General features: G+C 56.3%; 4 protein-coding genes and 1 long non-coding RNA gene across 24 annotated transcripts; 1 reads left to right on the top strand and 4 right to left on the bottom strand.

Annotated features, from left to right (window-relative positions):
* The first annotated feature begins 16 nt into the window (after positions 1–16).
* Positions 17–16,204, top strand: LOC309850643 (uncharacterized protein). Of its 19 annotated transcripts, none has more exons than XR_014304353.1 (6): positions 23–273; positions 10,227–10,325; positions 13,693–13,815; positions 13,989–14,139; positions 14,259–14,433; positions 15,932–16,204. XR_014304353.1 is itself a non-coding variant. In XM_082704857.1 (4 exons), the coding sequence occupies exons 1-4, from the start codon at positions 322–324 to the stop codon at positions 16,052–16,054; spliced, it is 372 nt and encodes a 123-aa protein (XP_082560983.1). In that variant the 5' UTR covers positions 288–321; the 3' UTR covers positions 16,055–16,204. The 19 variants fall into 19 exon arrangements, 2 of the variants coding, with proteins under 2 accessions (XP_082560983.1, XP_082560982.1); XR_014304358.1 differs by having other exon boundaries at positions 25–273; positions 14,341–14,433; XR_014304360.1 differs by having other exon boundaries at positions 26–273; positions 14,259–14,290; positions 15,935–16,204.
* On the bottom strand, positions 975–5,339 carry HOXB5 (homeobox B5). Its single transcript, XM_082704828.1, has 2 exons — positions 2,907–5,339; positions 975–2,211 (listed from the first exon to the last, which is right to left on the bottom strand). Exons 1-2 carry the CDS (start codon positions 3,466–3,468, stop codon positions 1,964–1,966), a joined length of 810 nt encoding a protein of 269 aa, XP_082560954.1. The 5' UTR covers positions 3,469–5,339; the 3' UTR covers positions 975–1,963.
* Positions 5,508–14,423, bottom strand: HOXB6 (homeobox B6; the record flags this gene model as incomplete). 2 transcript variants are annotated; one of them, XM_082704829.1, is made up of 3 exons in its annotated part: positions 5,508–6,408; positions 7,458–7,825; positions 14,251–14,423. In XM_082704829.1, the coding sequence occupies 3 exons, from the start codon at positions 14,421–14,423 to the stop codon at positions 6,149–6,151; spliced, it is 801 nt and encodes a 266-aa protein (XP_082560955.1). In that variant the 3' UTR covers positions 5,508–6,148. The 2 variants fall into 2 exon arrangements, with proteins under 2 accessions (XP_082560955.1, XP_082560956.1); XM_082704830.1 differs by lacking the exon at positions 14,251–14,423 and having other exon boundaries at positions 7,458–9,841.
* An 822-nt stretch (positions 16,205–17,026) lies between the features above and the next one.
* Positions 17,027–20,571, bottom strand: HOXB7 (homeobox B7). Its single transcript, XM_082704849.1, has 2 exons — positions 20,029–20,571; positions 17,027–17,910 (listed from the first exon to the last, which is right to left on the bottom strand). The coding sequence occupies exons 1-2, from the start codon at positions 20,426–20,428 to the stop codon at positions 17,657–17,659; spliced, it is 654 nt and encodes a 217-aa protein (XP_082560975.1). The 5' UTR covers positions 20,429–20,571; the 3' UTR covers positions 17,027–17,656.
* A 312-nt stretch (positions 20,572–20,883) lies between these two features.
* LOC309850653 lies at positions 20,884–21,596 on the bottom strand. Its single transcript, XR_014304379.1, has 2 exons — positions 21,458–21,596; positions 20,884–21,117 (listed from the first exon to the last, which is right to left on the bottom strand). It is a non-coding gene; the product is annotated as an uncharacterized lncRNA (long non-coding RNA).
* Between the last annotated feature and the right edge of the window lie 182 nt (positions 21,597–21,778).

Genomic DNA, 21,778 nt, shown 5'->3' with positions numbered 1-21,778 from the left:
CTCACGTGACTTTCTCGAGCCAGTGAGGGGTATCTGTCTGACTTCTCGGCGATTTTTACGATCTAACTTCGAGATAAAACCCCTATCCATTTGACATCTAAATGTCATAGCGACTTTTGGGATAGTTTGCTATGGACAAAGGGGGACAAAGTCAAGGGGTGAGGGGGAAGGAGGGCCCAGTAGAGCCTCTACGACCCTTGGCTGCCTCCTCACCAGCTCCCCCTCCCCCCAAGTCCTGTAAGAAGTTGGGCCAAGCTGGAAGGGATTGACCGGGTAAGTGTCCAGACTTGACTCTTGCACTCAGGGTGAAGGCGGACTTGGATGGAGGAGGACTGGGCCCTAACCCTGGGCCTCTCCGGGCTGGCAGGGGAACCAGGGGTCTTCCAGGAGGGATCCCAACTTTTTACCAAGAGGGAAGGTCAGTTGGGCCCCTGGAGAGAGGGAGTCCTTGATAAGTACAGAGAAAACTGAGGTTGAGAGGAAACCTTTGAAATTGACCTGATTTTTCCTTCTTCTTCTTCTTCTTTTTTTCTTTTCTTTTCTTTCTTTTTTGGTCTTAGTAGGTGGCGGGGGCTGATTTGGGATTTGGGCCAGAGGGCAGGGGGGCTGGGCAGGCCTGTGCCACTCCCAAAAGGCCAGGAGCCTCCTGCTCAGGACTTAGGCCCACTTTACTTTCCCTGAAGAGGTTTCCAGAGGCTTTTCTGGCTGGCTGGTGGAAGGCCAGGGTGGAGTCCAGCTCACCCTTTCCTTTGCCCCAGCCCCACGTGGGATTTCTGGGCCTCTCAAGTCCCCCAGACATGAAAGCCAATCCCCTGGCCCAAGCACGGGCTCCCAAGCGAGGAATGTAGGTGGCTGAGAGGGGCTGCTGGGGAACAGCCTGCTTTCCCTTCCCTACACCCCAGATCTGTCAAGAGTGGTCTAGGGTGTGCCCAGTGATGGGAGAGACAGGCCCCCAGAGAAAAGACAAGTGGAAGGGCGGTGGAATAGGGGAAACATTTATTTGACTTCAAGGAAAGCTACAAACAAATACCAAAAGCGGATCACTGAAGACAGGCCCGGCAAAGGCAAAGACAGATTTCACACGTAGCACAGCATCCCCTCACTCACTACAAATGGTCTCGGAAGCGAAATGGGGGGGGGGCAGAGGGGATGGGTCCGACCCAGACTATCCCCATATTTACAAGCTTTGGGCCCTTTACTCCAGACCCAGGGATTCACAGAGAAGTACAAAAGACATTTTACACTGAGCATTATTTTTGTTTCCGTCCACTCCCAGGCCAGGCCTTGTGGGGCCTACCCAGGCGGCAGGAACCTAACTCTCACGGTTTACCTTCCCTCTTCTCAAGATCACCCCTTGGGTCCTCCCGGCCCCCTTCCCACCCTCGGACCAAGTCACTGGGAGACTTGGGCCTGGTGCGTGGGGAGGGAGGAGGAGGAAGGTGTAAAGAGACAGTCTTGGACTCCATCTCCAAGGCCGGCTCAGCTGGGCCCCCGGGATGCGGCACTACCCCACCTCAAGGGCTGCCCCTTAGAGAAGTTTCCAGCTGAAACTCAAAATACAGCGACCATCCTTTTATAAATAAGTTAGAAGAACACAGATGGGGAGGGGAAGTTCACATTAAACATGCGAGTTTCTTTCTTTCCTGGGGGAAGGAGTGCAACCACAGACACAAACATTCAGAAACACTGGCGGATTTGGGTTGAGTGGAGGGATGTGGGGAGCAGGGAGGGAAAATAATAATTATCATTATTATTAACAATAATAACAAGATTAACCAGTCCAGGAGAGAGGGAGCCACAGGAAGACCTAAGACCAAACGAAAAATCGTAACACAAGGCCGGGGCGAGGCAGGCTCGTGGGAACCGGTCCCCAGCGGGCAGTGGCAGCGCAGGGAGGCTCGGAGGGGCCCGGGCTAGGGGGCGGCAAGGGCTCTTGGGCCACCCAGGGCTCCTCCAGGCGGGCTCAGGGCTGGAAGGCGCTGCCGGCTGTAGCCAGGCTCATACTTTTCAGTTTGTTGTCTTTCTTCCACTTCATGCGCCGGTTCTGGAACCAGATCTTGATCTGGCGCTCGGACAGGCAGAGCGCGTGGGCGATCTCGATGCGCCGCCGCCGCGTCAGGTAGCGATTGAAGTGGAACTCCTTCTCCAGCTCTAGGGTCTGGTAGCGGGTGTACGCGGTCCGGGCCCTTTTCCCGTCCGGCCCCGTCATATCTGGAGCAGACAGAGTAGAGCGGCGAGGCAACGTTATTCCGGTTAAGGGAGGGGGCACTGGATGGGAGAGGGGCGTGAGCAGGACCCAGGCGTCCCCGGCACCCAGCTCACCGCAGCTCCAATCCTCCCCACTCCAGACGCCCGCATCCGAGCTCGCTCCTACACCCCCTCTTCCTGCAGCCCCCACTTCTGCCGGCAGTGAATGCGCCCGGCTTTGTCTCTTGCTCCCTCCCCGTGCCTCACCCTTCGCTGGGCTCAGGCGGCCGCTCGCCCCGGGAGGGAGGAGAGCGGCTGCACTTTTGCCCTGGAAAGCTCGTTTTACTGCTCGCCCCTTCTTCTTTGCTAGCAGCAGCCTCAAAATTTCGGGGGCAAGCAGGACCCTTCCCCACGTTACATAAAACCCCATCCTTCATCCTATAGCTGGTACAGCTGGTCGAATAAAACCTTAGCCGAAGCTGGAGACAAATGATTAAAAATATTCCTCCCCAGCTAAAGACCTAGACCGTCTTTGGCTCTATCCCCCGAGCTGTGAGGACCCTCTTAGAGACTTCTTCCCCTCTGGGTGGGGGGGATAAATCTATATTTAAGGAGAAGCCAAGCTCTCCTCGGCCCCCCCCCCCACCTCCCCAAACGCAGAGAAGGAAAGCCGAGGAGACCAAAAAAAAAAAAAAAAAAAAAAGGAAAGCGAGAATTACCATGGCTGATGTGAAGCTTCCTCATCCAGGGGAATATCTGCGGAGTCTGCCCCTCGGGCGCGGCTGTGGAGGTGGCCATGGGCTCTGGCTGTGCCCGAGCTAGGCTCGGGCTGCTTAGCTGGCTCGCCGCTTCCTCAGGCTCCGAGGACGCGCTGGCCTCGTCTATTTCGGTGAAATTGGCGCTGGAGCTGGCCGGGGTCGCCTGGTCGGAGGGGGACGAAGCAGAGGGCTTGGCGCCGTGGCTGTCGCCGTTGGTGCAGGGCAGGGACTCGGGCGAGGACAGGGAGCAGCTCGACGCCGCTTGCCTGAAGCGGGGCTCCTGGGCGGGCGCGGGGAAGGCGCGCGAGCTCTCGCCCACCGCCCCAAAGTGGCTGGAGGAGGCCGAGGAGCGGTTGACGCTGAGGTCCATCCCATTGTAATTGTAGCCGTAAGAGCCGGTGTGCATGGCAGCGGGATCCCTGTAAGAGCCGCTCAGAGAGCTGCCACTGCCATAATTTAGCAACTGATAGTCCGGGCCATTTGGATAACGCCCCGAGAAGGAGTTTACAAAGTACGAGCTCATTTGGGTGATTTTGGAGGGCTTGATTTGTGGATCGTGGTCGTTATAACCCTGTGCTTCACGATTTATGATGTATTAATGAATTATAGCGATGCACTGTACTTCGTTTTGCTATGTATGCGGCCAAATATGGGGGGGGGTTGGAAGGGGGATGGGGGGGCGTTAGGGAATCACGTGCTTTTGTTGACCAGTCGTAAATTCTCGCTGATGACCTCAAGAGGTAATTCATGCTCTATGGTTACAAATAATGACGATCCGAGAATCGTTAGGGCCGATTCAATGCGAGCCTCGGAGAGAGGGGGAAAATCGGAGAAGGGGGAGAAACAGGGAGAAGGTTGGCGGCGGCCTCTGAGCAGAGCGCGCCACCTCCCGGCGATCGGCGGGAGCGCGGGCCGCAGACTGCCATGGCGGAGACGGCTGCCTCCCTGCAGGCTCCCGGCAGCCGCCGGGAGAGAAAGAAACCCGGCCTGGGCTCACCCGCAGAGTTGAATCTTTAAGAGGAGGGACCCACTTGAGCTTTCACCCACTTTTTTCGGAGTGGGGTTAGACTATCTGTGCCCATCTCCCTGTCATTATTATTATTGTTGTTGTTATTGTCATTATTATTATTATTTTCACTCGGGATGAGATGATCAAAAATTGAGTTGCTTTTCCCTCACTTAGGCTTTGCAAGTCTCCGAGCTAGGGGCGGAAATGGTGCGGGGAGGGCTGGAAGATGTGTATGAAAAACAATTATTGCAACGCCTTTCCCCGTGAGCTCCGCCTGGCCTGCTTCCTGCCGGGGGTTTGCAGGGTTTGCAGTGGCCCAGGCATAGTGTCCAGGCGGAGCTGGCAGGGCTGGGCTGAGGCTTCCACGGAGAAGCTTTCACTTCTGTGCCCCTTAGAAGTTTGGCATCCTCTTCCTGGCTTCCTCCTCCTCCTCAGCCCAGGCCTGGAGTATGGCAAAGCAGGATAGGGACCCCAGAGGATGTGTAGGGCTGGGGTGAAGCGGCCTAGTATCAGGGGTTAAATGGTGGTGACTGAATCCGTGGCTGGGGTTCAGGGCTCTGAGAACTGGGGATCAAGGCAAGACGCTTTCCCCTCATCCCAAAAAATGCCCGCTATTACATAGGGAGGCCCCACTCGAGGCCCCTTACTGACGTCTGGGTAGTTTCACGATTTGCCCGGTGGCCCAAATCTTCCCTGTAAAGGGGTTCCAAGGACCAGCGGCGCCTTGCTGAGCGCGCTGGGCGGCCACAGACTGCCGCAGCTGGGCTCCTTCTGCCGGGCGGCTATTTTCTTTAAAAATAAAAAAAAGGGAGAGAGAGGGAGGAGGAAGAAAGGAAAACAGTGTCTCCAGCTTGCCGCCTGGGTGAGGGTGGGGGTGGGGAGAAAATGGGTCGGTTTTTGGTTGAAGGGATGAGACCACACCACCCCAACCACCTGGCCTCCTGCCCTCAGGTCTCCAAGGAGCCGGGGAAAGTCGTACCCTCCGCCCCGTGCCTGCCGGCCGCTTCGAATTCCCCTACTTGTCGATGAGCTCCTGCTTGAGGCAGGAAGGGGCGCCTGGAGCCTTCGCCCGGCCGTGGGCAGAGAGATACCCGGTGGCCCCGATGGAGTCTCCGGAGTCAGAGGCCGGGAGCCGAGGGCCAAGGCTGGCGGAGATCAAGCCATGTAGGCAGACCAAAGGCTACGGGCCTCCCTCGAGAGCGGGAGGACAGAAAGGCACAGCTGCGGGCGACACCCGCCTGGCTGTCTCTGCAGGGGTTCCAGGCTCGGGCCTTGGCGGTGTCCCTCATGCCACGGACAAACGAGGAAAAGCTTAGAGAATAAGAGGGAAACGGCCCTGCTCCGTCCCCCAGGTCTGCACCAGGAGAGGCTGTTGGGAGCCCGAGGCCCAGCGGGGCCGCCCCAGCCTTTATCTCAACTGTAACTTCCGAGTTGTGTCCGGCCCCAGGCCGACCTGGGCTCCTGCCTTTGCTGCGGAGTTTCCGGCTCTGGGACGCCAGGGTGGCCTCCAGGGTGGGGGAGTGGCAGGGGAGGAGCAGAGGTGACTGAGCGGCGAGTTTTTACATCTTTATTATTATTATTATTATCATTATCATTAATAATATTAATATTATTACCGAAGTATTTCACGTCCAGAGCTAAGACAAGACTACAAACACAACACATAGAAAATTAATAAAATAGAACTTTGTTTTCTTCTGAGGCTCCTCTTCTTACTTCTAGGTAGTATGTGCTCCTTCCAGTGGCTTTAGGGAGGGGGTGGGACAGAGGTCTGGGGTCAGGGAGTCTTCGAGGCCCCCCGCTGAGGGGGCTGCGAATCTACCATTGAACCGTGCACAGGGAACATGGACGAAATGAGACGCAACACGGACAAGAGCATATTGCTCTGCTTCCAGGAAACATCAAGTGAGTCTGGTCCTCAGTTCTCACAGAGGAGCATGATGGGGTTGAAGCGGGTCCGCAGGGATGGAGGGGGCGCTCCCGGGTGCTGGGTGGGCTCAGGCGACAAGGCCTCCCAGCACCCAGTGAGAGCTCTGCGGGCGGGGGCATTCAGGAGAGCGCTGGGCCCCTCCTGTCGGGTGCTAGAGAGCAGGTCCCCCGGGCTCCCCGCCCGCAGAGCCTTCTCAGGGCTCTCCGATGCCCTCGGCTCCCCACAGGCTGCTCCCTTCGCGTCCCCCCTCCCTTTCCAGCGCCTTCACTCGGCTGGCTTCTCTTCCTCCTCCTCGGCACTGAGCTGAGACGCGCTGAGCAGTTTGCTCTCCTTTTTCCACTTCATGCGCCGGTTCTGGAACCAGATCTTGATCTGCCTCTCGGTCAGGCACAGGGCGTGCGCGATCTCGATGCGCCGCCGCCGTGTCAGGTAGCGATTGTAGTGAAACTCCTTCTCCAGCTCCAGGGTCTGGTAGCGCGTGTAGGTCTGGCGGCCGCGCCGGCCACTGGGCCCAAAGGAGGAACCTGTTACGCAGAGAGAAGATGCTGAGGTCTGGGGTCAGCAGGGCCAGAACCCCTCCCCCACTCGACCCTCAAACAGGGACTCTAGCCTGTCCCGGGATGCCCTCCACTCTTCGAGTTTCCTGCCCTCCCCCCCGCCCCCCCCCCAGTCCTCACTCCTCCAGCGCCCCCTCCAGATTCCCTCCGGGTCTCCCAGGCCTGTGCCTCTGGTCTAGACTCTTGGTGGGGGATGGGAGGAGAGTTTAAAATCCCACCTGAGCCTAGGGGGAGGGGCTGGGGAAGCACTGGCCAGGTGTGTCTCTTCCTGGCCTTATCTTTTCTCTCCATCTATCTGGCTCCCCCACCACCCCCTGATAGATTCCAGCCCTTAATCCGTAATGACGTGGATCGATCCAGAGTCGGCATTAACGGCTCCTCACTTTCGTGTCCCGCTAATGGACATCAATTTGGGACTTAAGGCCGACAAATAATCCAACCTGAGACCCGGCGCCTGCTTCCCCCTCTCTCCCCCTTGGCCAGCTGCCTCCCCCTTTCTTCCCCTTCTGCCTCCCTCCTTCCTCTGACTACCACCCCTTTCCTGGTGCCTCCTCTTTCCCCAGCCCCGAACCCCCAGGGAAACACAGTCCGGGACGGACTCAACTCTCCCTCGCCAGCGTCACGCCGCCCCCCCTTCCCATGACGCACTCCGTTCTTAATGGAACCGTCTTCGGGTGGGGGACCCGACCGGGGCTGGGGGCACAGGGGGGTGGGGGTGGAAAGCCACGCCAGTGGCTGCGGCCCCTGCCCCCTCCCCTGCCCCGGAATCGGGCTCTGGCGCGGCGCTCCGGGAGAGCCCACTCGCTCCCCCTGGCTCCCAGTGTAGCTGGGACTTTGCAAACTTTGTAACTCCTGACGGCTAGAGGACAGAGCGGGACACCTCGGGCGGGCGCCCAGTCTTCCCTTAGCTCCTAGCAGAGATGCCCACCCGGCACCCCAGGGAGTGGAGGGGGGCGCTCTTTCTGTCGGGGGGGGGGGGCGCGGGGGTCGGGGCGGCCGCGGGAGGGCTCACTCACTGTTGCACGAATTCATCCGCTGCATCCACGGGTAGACCGGGGTGGAGCACTTCTGCTCCTCGGCCTCGCCGAACACGCTCTTGTCCTGCGCACAGTCGGACTTCCGCGGCTCGGGGTGGAACCGGGGCGGCTCTTCGGCGCCCGAGAGCGCGCAGGCCGACTCCTTCTCGCGGTAGAAGGCCGGCGCCGGCCCGTAGTCGCAGGGCGCCGCTCGGCCGTAGCCGCCGCCGGCGGGCGGGTAGTAGGAGGAAGCCGCAAAGCCCTTGTCCTGGCCGGGCCCGGGCCCGTAGGGCGCGGGGTAGTGCCTCAGCGGGTCCGCATAGCCGGACGAGTAGAGCGGTAGCTGGCCCAGGAAGGACTCCTGCCCGCTGGCCAGAGTGACGGGGAAGGTGGAGTTCACGAAATAGGAACTCATTGGGAGGGGAGGCGCGCTCGGCCGCTGCTGCTCCGCCGGGTTTATGATTTGTTGTGTTTTATAGTCCGAGCGCCGCGCCTATTAGTAGTATATCTGAGATTGGGTTTTAGCTGAGGGGGGATGGCGAGGTGCCAGTGAGGGCCAGAAGGAAATACAACCATCTGATCCAACACTGACCAATGGCAGAGGCAGGAATTGTCAAATAGCACCCAGGAGGAGCGCAGCCCGCGCGAGGGACCCGCGCACAAACCTATCAACCTTTTTTTTTTTTTTTCCTCTCCCTCCTTCTTCTCCTTCTCCTTTCTCTCGCTCTCTCACCCCCCCCCCCAACACAACGCGTCCTGTTCCACCTACGTAGATCTGCGAAGAGGCGTCTGTGCCTTTCAGGGAGGAGGGAGCATTTGGATGGAGACCACCCCATCCCCCAGTGACTAAATAAATATATCCCTCCCCTCCCCATGTAGGATTGGAAAAAGTTAATTGTGTTTTCAGAAAAGTTAACCCCTGCGTTGCTCGAGCCCCCTTCCCTCAAGGGAAGGGTGCGTAAATGTCCTTCTCCCAGTGGTGAGGAGAGAACTGAAAGAAAAGGTTTGTTTCTAGGGTTTTGTATCGGTAGAAGAAGAGAAGAGTTCACTATTTAGCATCGTTTTCAGAAGGAGAAGCAAAGAAGAAGAAACACTCCCCTCCCCAGGTTTTGAAAACTGGTTTTTCCTATTTCTCAGGTCTATCCTGCCTCCTCCAAGCCTGGGTTTATTATCCCTATTTCTCCTCAGCTCTTCTGGTCTGAAGGGCAGGCCAGAGCCTGCTGCCCAGAGGACCCAGAAGGCTGTGAAATGGGAGGAGGGTCTGAGTCCAAGCTTGTCCCTCTGACTCTGGCCAGGTTAGCCTAGTCTAAGAGCTTCTTGGAAGGTTACTGCTGCTGCCTCTGCTGCCCAAGACATCCTGCCTGTTTCGGGCAAGTGCTGCTTGCTCTTGGCACGGAAAGGAACACTAGGGAAAGGGACTAGAGTTCTCTTCGATTGAGGGATAGGAAGAGGAAGAGTGAGGGGCATCCCCCACCTAGGTTATCTGATCCCTATCCTGACTGCAAATCTCCACCCTCTACCTCCCCCCCCCCCAATTATTATAATATCCTGGGCTACAGAGTGTGAGGAATCAAAGATGTCTCCGTACATTTGAGCACAGGGAAGAAATTGTTCCTCCTCCAATTCCAAGTCCTTAAACCCTTCTGATATTTGAGGCAATCCAAGACAACCCGGAAAGAGAGGGGCCCTTGCTCCTTTTCCCGGTCCCTCCAGAAGCTGGCAGTTCTTTTTAAAATTAACTCTTTCCCAAGACGTGGTTTGGATTTACTTTTCTAAGGAGGGAGAGATGTCCAGATCCTCCTGGGGACCCAGGAGGCAGCTTACAACTATCAGCCCGGATCCCCTCTCCAGATGCTCACCACCCTTCTGTCTGTCTCTCAGCATCTCTCCAGTCCCTCCTATGTCTCCTACTTGGATCACCAGTGCTGCTGCTGCACAAGCTTGGGTGTGAGAAAGAGTGCTTATCTCCGTTCATATTTCTCTCTCTCTCTCTCTCTCTCTCCTCTCATCTAAGGAAAATGAGCACCGAAGCCAGGCTGGAAGACTGAAGCACAATGTGTGTTCAACATTCTAACTATGCACGTGGAGGCCAGGCAGTAAAGGGTGATAACCTTAACCTTCAGACCTGGGTTCTGGAATGAGCCAGGATGTGTGACAAAAATCTGATGATAAAGGGGCCAGGCTGACTCTCCTCTGCCTTGTTCTTTGGGCTCCTTTTTATGGGCCAGATTTGTCCACTGCAGATGGCACAAGACACTAGGGAAAGTGGTAGAGGGCTGAGGTGGTGACCAAAGGCAGGGAAGTGGTTGGTTGCAAAGTGGCCTACAAGGCTCTCTGAACTCAGGACAACTTCTAGGCTATACTACTTCATGGCTGAGTGGCAATCATGTCCCATCAATAACTTCCTAGCCAAACTCGGGGGGGGGGGGGTTATCAAGATTTAAGAAAACTGGAGCCTCCTAATCATGAAGAATCTAGTGCCCCAGTCTAGCTGCGATTGGGGAGCATTTGGTCTGGGGGAGCAAGGTCAGGAGAGTGCCGGTATGTACCCTACCTCAGTCCTGCCACTGGGGCTGGGCTTTGGACCACTTCTGTCCTGCCTCCTCCCTGGCTACAGTGTGCCCTCCTAGAACTGGACAGTGTGGGCTTTGCTGCAGAGTCTGGACTAAGTAGGATGCCATAAGGGAGGGAGACTTCCCTGTGATAGAAGCACGAGAGTAACTGCTTTATCCTTAGAGTCACAGCCCCAAATTAACCTCACCTCTGCAGGTTGCCTGTCGTGAGATGGAGCCGCAAAGGCAGGGCCTGGGCGCCTGGAGTCCAGCATGAAAGGAAATAGCGCCTCATCGCTCTTATCTAAGCCCAGAGGTATTTATGAGCGTTTATTCGTCTGATCCGTTTGTTTGGGAGAAAGAGCAGACTACAGGCAGGGCCCGGCCAGAGGCCGCCTGGTTTCTGGAGCCAGATCTCTATGAATTTGTCTGTGGTTCGGTCCACCACCGTCTGTCTGTCTGTCTCCACAGGGGAATATGTAAATACCCAGCAGGCACAGCTGTCTGCCAGTCTGGGGTGTCTCCCCCAGCCTCGCTGAGGAAGTGTGTATGTAGAAAGGTGGATATAAATGTGTACCAAGTCTGAAGGACACCACAGAAAGACTGCACAGAAATCCCACAGGCAGAATTTATAATGGTGATTTTCTGTGCTGTGAATCTGAGCTCCCGTGGACGTGCACGCATTTTCATCTCCCAGGGAAATTTCCAAGTTGTGTTCAGCTCGCGAGCAAAATGCTCCTGTACTGGTAACCTCAGGGACGTGTTTTGCCTTGATAGGTATGAAGGAGAGAGGGGATTGAGACACTGTCCAGGCTTCCCATTTCCTCTCAGCTACACAGCCTCCCCCCCCAACCTTTAGGTCACCGGGTTGTGAGCATCTTGCCCCAACCCACTCCCAGCTCGGGCTGCGGTGGAGCAAATTAAGACATCTCAGCCCAATTCTTCCCCTAGACTGTGAATCTGGGGAACATAAATGTTCCCAGGGGGAGTTCTCAACCTTTGGGAGTGGCTTACATGGGATATTGCCTTAAAATTGGCCCGACCAAGGCGCGGTACAAAGACCTCATTTCCATTATGCAAATGAACATCTTCATCTCTGATCTTGGTGGGGGGGTGGGATTGGCAGTGGCACAGGTCTCTCTCCCCCTTCTCCCTAACCAGGTCCACCCGGTACCTAAGAGTACCTTAGACCCGAAGTGTTTCAACCCCCCTGTACCAGCCGCCTTCCCTCCCTACCTGTTCTTCTGGCAGCCCACAAGAAAGAAGGGCCCAAGACTTTCCAGCGGCTCCCTGGGGGCCTCCTCATTGGGCGGGGCCTTCTGGCCGTGGAAAGTCATTCTTGCTGCCAGAAAGCTGAAAGGGCAGCTCCCATAGTCCAGGCTCTGGAGGCGCCATAGATGCGGGACCGCAGCCGCCGGGTTTGCCCCCCAGCACCACCCTGCCCCCTCGACCTCGGCAGCTCCTCCAGCTCTGGGCCAGACCCTAGTAACACCTCGGCCTGCCTGGCACCGCAGGCAATTTCCTGGAGCCCCCGCCCAGGAACTGGGGCCACAGCACCTTGAAAGGAGCAGCCAGAGCTTCCTCCTGTGGCTTGAAAGCCGGAGCTAATCAGTAACCCGTGAGACAGGGGCCAATATTCAAACGCTGCAGCAGAGGCGCGTACCCCGGCCTTCGCCACCCCCTTCTGGGAAAGCGATCGGGTTAAGCGGGTGTGAGGGGTCTGGCAGGATCGGAAATCACAATGGTTTAGTTCCTTAATGATTGATCCTCACTCCCACGCCCAGTTTTTTTCCCCAAAGCATATTTGTGTCGATTTCGCTGGAAACGATCGAGAATGGGGGAGGGGACCCACACTCACTTGCAGACACCAACAGTTTCCAGAAAATTTCGTCTCAATTCCTCCACCACGGACTCACCAGCCAAGCAACTGGCAAGACCCACCAGACAACCGGGAGAACACAGACCCGGTTTGTCTTTTGACAGCCGAGTGGAACTGCGGGGGCCGGCGCCTTCCCCGCTGGCCCCCTCCTTTGGCCGAAAAGAAAACCAAATAAACCTTGAACAGCCTTGGCCTCGCATCTCCCTACCGAGCGGCCCGGATGATCCCCTCTTGAGCCTTGGAGGGGCAGGCGGGTGAGGGCTCGCGACTCTGATCCCCCGACCCTTGGATTCAGGGCCCCCGCCCGCGGGATGCAGTATTAGTCCTTTTTAAATATGACCTAGAAAGAGCCGCTTTCCCAGCCAGCTGCTGGGTTTGGAGCTGGGATGGGGCGGGCGAGGGCACACTTGTTCCCTAATCCACACGCGGACGGGCGGGTACCAAGATCCAGCGGAAAGCGACAGTCTGGGCCGACGTGCCCCCCGAAACCCGCCGAACCTGAGCAGCGGGGGCTCCAGGCGTCGGGCACGGTTCAGGAGGTGTCGCCGGGCTCGCGGCGCCGAAGCCGCATGTCTCCGAACGGACGGTAGATGGCAGCAAACCGCATAATTTGGGTCAGAGCAAACTGTCTAAAGGATGATTTATACCCCGCCAAGACTACAGGAGAAAAAGACCTTTAGTCTGGATGGGTTTGGGGAATTTTTCCTTTGAGAATAGGCCCCGAGTGCCGTGGGTGCTGGCCGAGAACTTCTCTCGCAGCGCAGCCCAGGGGTCCCCGCAGGCACCCAGCCCGGGGCCTGCTTCCTGGGTATCTACCTGCGCCTCCAAAGGCCCCCTTCCCGCGCCACAAGTGGCCTGCACCCCTCTCTTCCCAGCCCAGGCTTGAGAGCGCCAATATTCCCCTACCCACCCCCATCCCCTGCAATCCCTGGGCAACCGGAGGCCTGAGGCTGAACGCTCTGCATTTGATCTTCAAAAAGAGAAAAGCAATCACCTATTTGTGCAAACCAAAGTGAATCACAGCCTCTCCCGCCTTCCATGCCCAAAGCCGCTTATCTCTCCGCTGGCAGCTTCCCCAGAAGCCCCCTCTCTCTCGGTTTTTAGGTTCTTTCCCCCTTCTTTCACCCCACCAGCTACTTTAGGAATTTCAGTCTCCCGCCCAGCAGTTCTTCTCCCCCCTCCTCACCCCCAGGAGGCCTGGCTGGAGGATGAAATCAGGCGCCTGAGGGACAGGACTAGCTAGCTGTCCGAGCTCAGAGCCAGACAGCTCTCCGGTCCCGACACCATCAGGTTCCCTAACTGGGTTCTCCTTCTATAACTGGGTTCTCCTTCTATTTTCTTCTCTCCCCCATCTCTCTCTCTCTCTCTCTCTCTTTTGTTTGTTTGTTTTTGTTTGTTTACAAGCTTAAAACACCACAACACACTCAAAAGCTTCTCCACAATCAACACGTTTGGTTCCACGAAAGTTTGAAATGTTCCCACTCCAGACACACACATGGCAATTTTCTCCACCGAAATCCACACGCCCATACCAATAAAACACAAGTAATAGAATCAATATTGCACAGAAACCAACACGCTGTAACCTACCGCATTAAAAAACCACAAAACTGTCTCCCTGCAGACCGAGGCTCCCTCCTGCGGGAGTGGCGAGAGACCTGGGCATTCTCGGGCTGGCTTCCTGGGGGGAGGGGGTCTCCCTCCATTTGGGTGCCTCCACCCACGGCCCTTTAATTTCAGAAACGTCTCCGAAGGGAGATAACGAGCATTTCTCTGTGAATCTCTCTCTCTCTTGTCCCTCTAGCCGCCGCCTCCTCGCCCTCTCGGGCCTCTGCGGAGACTCCAGGCCCTCCAGAGACCAGGACGTCCCTCAGCGCCACCGCCCCTTGTGCCAGTGCCGCCGGGAAACCGCCGATACCCACGCTGGGCAAGAGAATTGCGCGGGGGGCAACTGGGGGAGGCCGGAACAAGGGAGGGAAAGTGGGAGGGGGAGGGGGTGCACACCCACAGAGGTCGTAGTAACCGGCTTCTGGGGCGCCCTGTAGCCCAGACACCCCATCCTCTCTTTCGAACCCCTCTCACTTGAGCCTCCTCTCCCAGCTTAAAAAGGCATCTTAGAGCTCGCCTCCGTGGCCCCTTTCGGTTCCTCCTCCCATCTTCCCTGCCTTGGCTCCCCCTCCAGGAAGCAGCCACCCCCTCTCTCTCTCGGCCACCGAATTTCCTGGGAAGCCTCTCCCTGCAGCGCCCAGAGGTGGGGTTCAGCCCCGTCTTGGGGTGGGGGTGAGAGGGAGACAAACCTAAGCCCCACCCCCTACAGAATCGGTGCAAAAGAATAAGAAGAGAATTGTAGAATCTCTCTTACCTTTGTAGACCTTGGGATTTCTTCCCTCCGATTGAAAGAGGTGAGGAGGAAGGGGGGCGGAAAGCGTTCTGTTTCTTCTTCATCTTCCAGATAATATTGTCCCAACCTGAGAGCCGTCGCTTCCCCTTCTCTGACTTGGGAGAGAGGGTGTTTCGCTTTTCTGATATTTGCATAGAAAATGGAGTAAGTTCTGGCTTTGAAAAATGGTATCAGCCTGCAGTCCTGGGCAGATTGTCCATTTACCCTCCATGATGACTAAAATCCCAGATCAGCAAGCAAATCAACTTAGAAATTAAAAATTATTTTTGGTTCTCTCTTTTGTGTAATTCCCACTCCTCCTTCTCTCTCTCTCTCTCTCTCTCCCTCTCCTTTCCTCTCCCTCTCTCTTCCTCTCTCTCTTTTGCTTTATCGAGCTGATACTGAAGTATAAAAATATCAAGAGGCTGGAGCCCTGAAGGACGACAGTGCTCCGACCTAGGTGTGGTGTCCAAAAGAATGCTGCATTATAACCACCAGGGAAATGATAAAAAGTTCATGTTCACGATCGCCCGGCCACATGACCGGCGCCGGCCAATCGCTGGATTCAACCACTCATAAACTTCTATCACAAAGTTGTAAATTTTCATAAAACAACAAGGAATTTATTGCATTTCTTCATGGCTGCTCCACCAGCAACCCTTTTCTCAGTCGCCATCTTCTTTTCTTCTCCTTCTCGCTATTTGGGGAAACCCCTGTCTGAGAAAGGGTGAGATTTGGGGTGCAGGGAATCAGGCGGAGGAGCCACAAGGGTCCATCTGGGAAGGGGATTCTTTCCAGAACCTCCCTATTCTCGCAGGAGCTCTGCCCCCCTCTTCTAGTATGAATACACCCCAAATCCTCCACACAGGGACTATTTTAATACAGTTTTGGGGTGAGTCGGAAGTAACGGCGGGTATCCAAAATTGCCACTTGCATCAGGGCAAAATGAAGGCGTCAATGCCCCCTCTTCCTCTCTGAATGCCCCCCTCATTCTCAGTCCTCTAGATGGCGGGACCCCCACCTGTGAGGCTTGTAGCATTGCGGGTGTGGGGGCCCTAGATCCCCTAGGGCCTGTTTTTTGCCGGGGGAAGAAAGGCGGCCCTGAGAGATGCCAAGGTTCTTGCCTCTGCTCCCCAGAAATTGTAAGAGGGTGAGGCTGGATCCCTGTTTCTCCTTCCCAAATGCCCACATGTCCAGGTTCCCAGTGACAGCTCCATATGCTCTCCTGGGGGTTCTGCGGTCATTAATGGGGGAAACTGCAGGTTCAGGGGATTTTTACTTACAAATTCAAATTAAAGAGATTCTTCTAAAACCTGGTTCCATTCCAACCTGCTTCCTCCTTTCTGTCCCAAACCTGTTCTTTGCATTTAAATAATCCAAGGTTTATAATCGAATAAATTCTAAACCTCAGCTCCACAGGTCTAGATGTGTAGGTGCTGTCCTCCAGGTTTATGTTCCTCAATCAAGGGGTGTTTTGGAGGAAAACAAAACAAAACAAAACAAAACACCACCACCACCAAACAAAATTCACCCCGTGTTTCCCAGGTCCCTTGAAATATTCCTGTATTTTTGAATTGAGCTACCAGCGCCCAAATGCAGGAAACGAAATAACATCCCCCCAAAAATGTTTTCTGTCTTTTCCCTCTTTCTCTGCACTCTGGAGAAGATTCCAGGTCGCCGGCAGAGCGGACCGCCGGCAGCAAGGCGCGGAGGAAGCCGGCGGAGCTTGGCGCCGGGCACGGCCGGGCGCCGAACGGCCGGGGATGCGGCCACACTAGCCGGGTAACCTTGCCCCGCTCAGGAACCCGTTCTCAGGGATCATCTACTCCTCCCCCACAATTCAAAAATTTTATTTGGACCGTTGTGTTAATTTAGAATGAGATAAATGGAAGTAAAATAAGTTGAAATAAAATAACCGAGTAGGTCTTGCGGAAAATGCTTGCCGAGAGAGCGGAAGCCGGGAGCGCCCTCGGGTTGGAGGCCTCTTTGGACCGGCCGGGGAGCGCCTGCCCGCCGTCCTGGCTTCTGCCCAAAGCCGCCCAAGAAGCGGGAGTGGATCTGGGTGCTCACCTTCCCTTTCCTTCCTCTCTTCCTTCCTGTGGGCCTAACACTGTGGATTTCAGCTCCGTTTTGTGCCCCAGCCGCACCACCAAGCCGCAGCCTGGTTTGAAGGCCTGGATGAGGCAGAGTTTGCAAACGGTGGGGGTTTTGTTTTGTGAATGGGTGTGTGACCAAGCCTCTGGGCTCAGGGATGTGTTTACTTGGGGGCAAATGTGAATCTGTGTTTATAAGCCGATGTGTGAATGTACATTGATATGTATAAATGTCTCTGTGAGTGAGTGTGAATGTGTGTTTACTTGTGAGTGTGTGTGAACATGAAAGCATGCATTCCAGTGTACTGTTGGGATGAGTGAATGAATGCCTGTATGTTTATTTATGGACATATGAGTATGGGGTGTTTGTTGGTGACTGTAGGTGACAATGTATAGATTTACTTACGTGTGATGTCAGCCTATAAATAGGTGTGATTTGTGCATTTGTGTATGTCAGTATGTGTAAAAGAATGTAAAGGGAGGTGTGTGTATCCTATGGGGGTTCACTCTGGGCAGCCCCCAGAGCCAGGAGCACTGGGGGAAAGGGCAGACCCCAGCACAGAACAAAATGACTAGCAGCAGAAGTTGGAGCCAAGGGGCTCTGGGATGCTTGGCTCACCCAGAGCCCCCACCCCTGCTTTAGGGAAACACAGAAAATAGGTCTGTTCATTTTTAAATTGTGTTTTTATTTCTCCATCCTTCAGGTACACATACAATGTAAAGGGGATCACAGGGGCTGGCGGAAGCAAGGAGCATCGGGTAGGCCAGGGGCACAGAGGGGACACTGGAGCTAGTCGGTGGGTCCATGGGGCTCCCTAAGGCCCCTTCCGTGCTGCTACTGGTAAGGCGGGTGGCGGGGGGTGGGGGGGTGTCGGTGGGCTCAGGAGTACAGGGAACCACACACCTTAGTCCAGACCCACAGAGCACAAAGACAGCATCAAAGAAAGAGGCTTACAAAACAGCGAGATTTTACAAAGACCTTACAATAGCGACATAGAAAAGGGGAGGCAGAAAATCTAGAGAACAGGTAGGTAGATGATGTTCCTCCCATAGCATACAAAACAAACCCACCGGGCTTTTCTATAGGTAGTATGGTGTGTTTTTTTTGTTTGTTTTTGTTTTTCAGTGTTAAGAAACCAAAATTCCACCGTCTCTCCTTAAAAAATTTTAAACTGCTTTCCACTATTTAAATAGTTTTCCCCCTCCCTATTTAATTTGAGTTTCCTGGTTCAGTTCTCAGAGCTGGGCTTCAGCCCTCTCTTTCCCTTTTTGGCTCTCTGCCCTTTCTCTGGCTCTCACTCTTCCTCCTCCTCCTCCACCTCGGCCTTGTCCTGGCCGGTGGCCCCAGGGCCCGATGTCTTGTTCTCCTTTTTCCATTTCATGCGCCGGTTCTGGAACCAGATCTTGATCTGTCTTTCGGTCAGGCAGAGCGCGTGCGCGATCTCGATGCGCCGCCGCCGTGTCAGGTAGCGGTTGTAGTGAAACTCCTTCTCCAGCTCCAGGGTCTGGTAGCGCGTGTAGGTCTGGCGGCCGCGCTTTCGGTCAGTTCCTGCGCACAGTATTTAAAGGAGAATAATCAGTGCCTGTGGGAAAAGCCACAAGACTGCCCACCCCTTCACAGACTCTTAGGTTTGGGGTCAGTGGGTGGAAGAGCCCATTTCCCCAGTAAACCAAAGTCTTACTTTCCACACCCCTCAGCGTGTGCCTTCCCTCTTCCCTCAATGTGCAGGACTTTCTCGAGGCTTCTTGAGGCAGCCGTCCCCACTGGCCACCTGGAAAGTCTTCCGGACTAGGGCTCCTGCACCCAAGATTTAACCGGTTAGCTTTTGAAGGCCCTGCACCTGAGGGGTGTTATGTGGGATGAAGGAAGTCTAATCTTCCCATCACCCCTGGGACCAGGCACCCTAAGACTCCCCTTTTGGATACGACTCTGAAGATCTTTAGGTAAGAGGCCACGGAAACCATGCAGTTGGAGTGTGGCTCTAGGCCTGGCCTCAGTGCTTTTCCCAAAAAGAAAGGAAACAAAGAGGCTCACAGACCCAATCTCTCTCTCTCTCTCTCTCTCTCTCTCTGTCACACACACACACACACACACACACACACACAGGGCCTGCTGTGGAATGAGGAGGTGAGAATCTGCAGATTTCCCTGGAGCTTGGAATCGGCCAGAGAGCAGGAGCCCTATAATGACTCTTTCCAGTGAGTGGCTCAGGTTCAGACAGGGACAGGCTGTCCGGCCTGCCCACCTGCCCAGACAACCCAGTTTTCCAAATCAATCTCTGGGCCTCCAGGAAGGCACAGGAGAGACAGCAGCCAGGTTTGGGGTGGAACATATCTGGGGAGTGGGGCCTGAAGGGCAGGTTAGGCCAAAACCCTGAGGAACCTGAGGGCATACTGGGGGAGGAGCTGGTGCCAGCCCTCCTGGGAAGTAGACATGGGAGGAGGGCCTAGGGGCCCTAATTTCAAGTCAGATAAAAGCCAAGCTGAAATGTTTACGAGCAGAAAAATTGGGGCTTTGATAAATCAACTGGAAAGGCAATTGAATTATGGAGCAGGTAATGGGGACCGTGACCACCAATTCTGATGGTGTAAGAGCTGGGCTCCTTCTGACTGGACTGGGGAGCCTCGAACCACAGTCTTGGGGCTTTTGAACCTTGGAGTTGGTCCCTGAGCCCAGGGCAGCATGAAGAAAGAAGTCTGGTTCAAGCTAGTCAGGAAACCCCACAGAGCCTGGGTCTCTTGGGGCTTCTGAAGCGGCTGGCTCAGTGGCCTGCACTCTCTAACTCATAATGCAGCTCCCATGGAGTCCTAGTCTCTCCCATAAGAGGACAGTCACCCTTTTGGAATGATACCTGCAAACTTGCTGGCCAGTTCTCCAGGGGGCACTTAGGAGCCCTAGGCAGGGCACCTGAGGAAGCCAGCTGTACTCCTGTGGGGCTTCTGACCCCTTCTCTAGTTCTGCTTCCCCCTTCCCAAGTTCACTGGGGGGTCAGGAGCCTCATCTCTCTTGGCCTCAGCCCCCCTCTCTCCACCTGCCTCTCTGGCTCTGTGTCCCTGGCTGGATCTTCATCTCTTCTCATACCCCCTCCTTCCGCCAAGCCTCTAGAGCCCACCTCTAATTGTCCAGAAGGGAATAATGGGGGAGCGGGGTTGGCTGGGAAAGAAGGGGGAGGGGAGAATTGCTCGGCGCTGCGGGCCCCCTCCCCCAGACCTTCAAGCTGGGGCTGGGGGACACACCCAGAGCTGAGATCCCCGGCGGGGGAAGGGAGAAGGGAGGGGGGAGACCCTAATGGCTATTCTCTGCAAACCCCAGCCTTCCTCCACAAGACAAACGGCCTCGTCTCCAGCCCGTGCCGGCGCGGCTGATAAATATTTAAAGCTAAAAGGCCAGGAGGAAAGGTGGGGGGCAGGCGGGGGGCTCGGAGCGCCACGGCGTCGGCGGAGAGAGATCCGCCGAGGGAGCAGAAGGAGCCTGAGAGCACCGAGCAAAAAATGGGGGTGGGGGCGGCGCGCCGGGCTGCGGCGGAGGGGCTGCCGCGTCCCCAGGGCCGACCTCCCACCGGGAGCACTCTGGACGCGGAAAGGAGCACTTGGCCGGGAAGGGGGCGCCTTCCGGGGAATGTGCTCGGGCCACTGCGGCTCGGGATGGCTCGGTGCGCGGCGTTACCTGAGCTTCGCATCCAGGGGTAGATCCGGAAGTTACTCTCGGCCGCCAAGTCCGAGTCCCTCTGCTCCTTGGCGCCCGCCGCCTTGGCGGAGTCGCCGGGGCACACCCCGGAGAGGTTCTGCTCAAAGGGCGCGCAGTGCATGTTGAAGGAACTCGGCTCGAGCCCGTAGCCGGCCGCGTAGACGCCGGCTGCACTCTGGCCCGCCATACCCCCCCCGCCGGGGTACAAGCCCTGCATCGAGGCGGCGAAGGAAGCGCCCGAACCCGCTCCATAGCCCGGGCGCTGGGGGTTGGAAGCAAACGCGCAAGAAGTTTGTTCAGGGAAGGCTCCGGTAGCGAAAACCGAACTTGCGGCTGGATATTTAGAAAATAAAGCATTCGCATAATACAATGAACTCATAATTTGGCCGGATGATTTGTAGGCAGGGACGTTTTAGTGTCGGTTTTACGAGATTCCTTGATATATTACAGAATTAGAGTCCAGATTTACACCAAAAAGGACCCCCTTTTTCCTCTCCGGACCACGTGACCCCACCCACGTGACGTCCGCTCCGCCAATGGCCGGGCAGCCTCCCCACGGCTCCCGGTAATGTGGAAAAAATTGTGTGGCGTTAGATTTATAAAATATGATCAATAATGAATGGGAAAGCCAAGCCCTGTGGATTGGGGCTGGGGGCTCAAGGGCCGCTGTCGACCCCCTTGGGCTGGAGGCAGCTTGCAGGCGAGATTTGGGGAGGAAGGGATTGAGTGGCAGGGAAAATAAATAACCTCCGAGCGATCCGTGTTGTCACCCCCCCGCTCCCCCCCCCCCCGGTTACCCAACGAGAAACAAATGCAGGGATTGCCCGCAACTGGGTGGGTGGGTGCGGGCAGGTCACGTCTTTATTAATCTGGGCCAGTTCAGCCTGGCTGGGCCTTTGGGGGAACTTGGTCCAGTCCTCCCGAGGTGAGGAGCGGAGGTGAGCCCGGCTTCCTTGCTCGCTCTCGGTGCCCCCCAGACATACAGGCAGGAATGGAGTGAGGCTTCGTGGGTGCTCCTGCAGGCGCGGGATCCAGCCCACGGGCTCTGGATGATGCGGTTTCTGGTGGCTTAAAAAAAGAGGGGGGGTTGAAAGTAAAAAAGGAAGGGGGTGGGGTGAGGTGGGTGGGAAGAGAAAGGAAGGGAGGAAGGCGGCCTGGGTATTCTGCTCTCCTGGTTCCGGGAGGCGGATGCCTCAAGTAGAGCGTGGCTGCCGGAGAAGCAGGGGCAGCGAAGGAAGGAAGGCGGCGAGCCACGACCTCGGAGCTGGGCGAAGGTGGCCAAGTCGTAAAGAAGGACAGGCGGGGGAGAGCATCTCTCCTCTCCTCCTGCTCCCCCCACCCACCCAATTTATACAAATAAATGTATAAGCTTGTTCAGCGGCCCTGCACTCCTCTTGTATCCACTCACCCCCACATTAGGCACAGACAGGAGAGGGCCACAGAAACAATGGGGGAGGTGGAGGGGGGATACAGCCGCCAGCCCGGGCGCATCTCTCTGGCGTGGCCTCCGCGCCTAGGTCTCGCGCCCGCAGCCTCAGAACGCGAAGGGAGGGGGTTTCTCTGGGTTCCCCTCCCCCGTCCTCTCTCCTCCAATCAGGCGCAGCCGCCTCCCTCACCCCCTGCGCCCCTGGGCCAAGGGACTCGCACCACCTGCCTCCAGCCCCCGCCCCCTCCTCTGGGCTGCCTGGCCTGGCGGGCGCAGGAGCCCGGTGACCGGCTCCCCCCAGCT

This window comes from Mustela nivalis (assembly GCF_964662115.1).
Source record: "Mustela nivalis genome assembly, chromosome: 17".
Taxonomy (NCBI): Eukaryota; Metazoa; Chordata; class Mammalia; order Carnivora; family Mustelidae; genus Mustela; species Mustela nivalis.
This window is presented reverse-complemented; position numbering and strand designations above follow the sequence as displayed.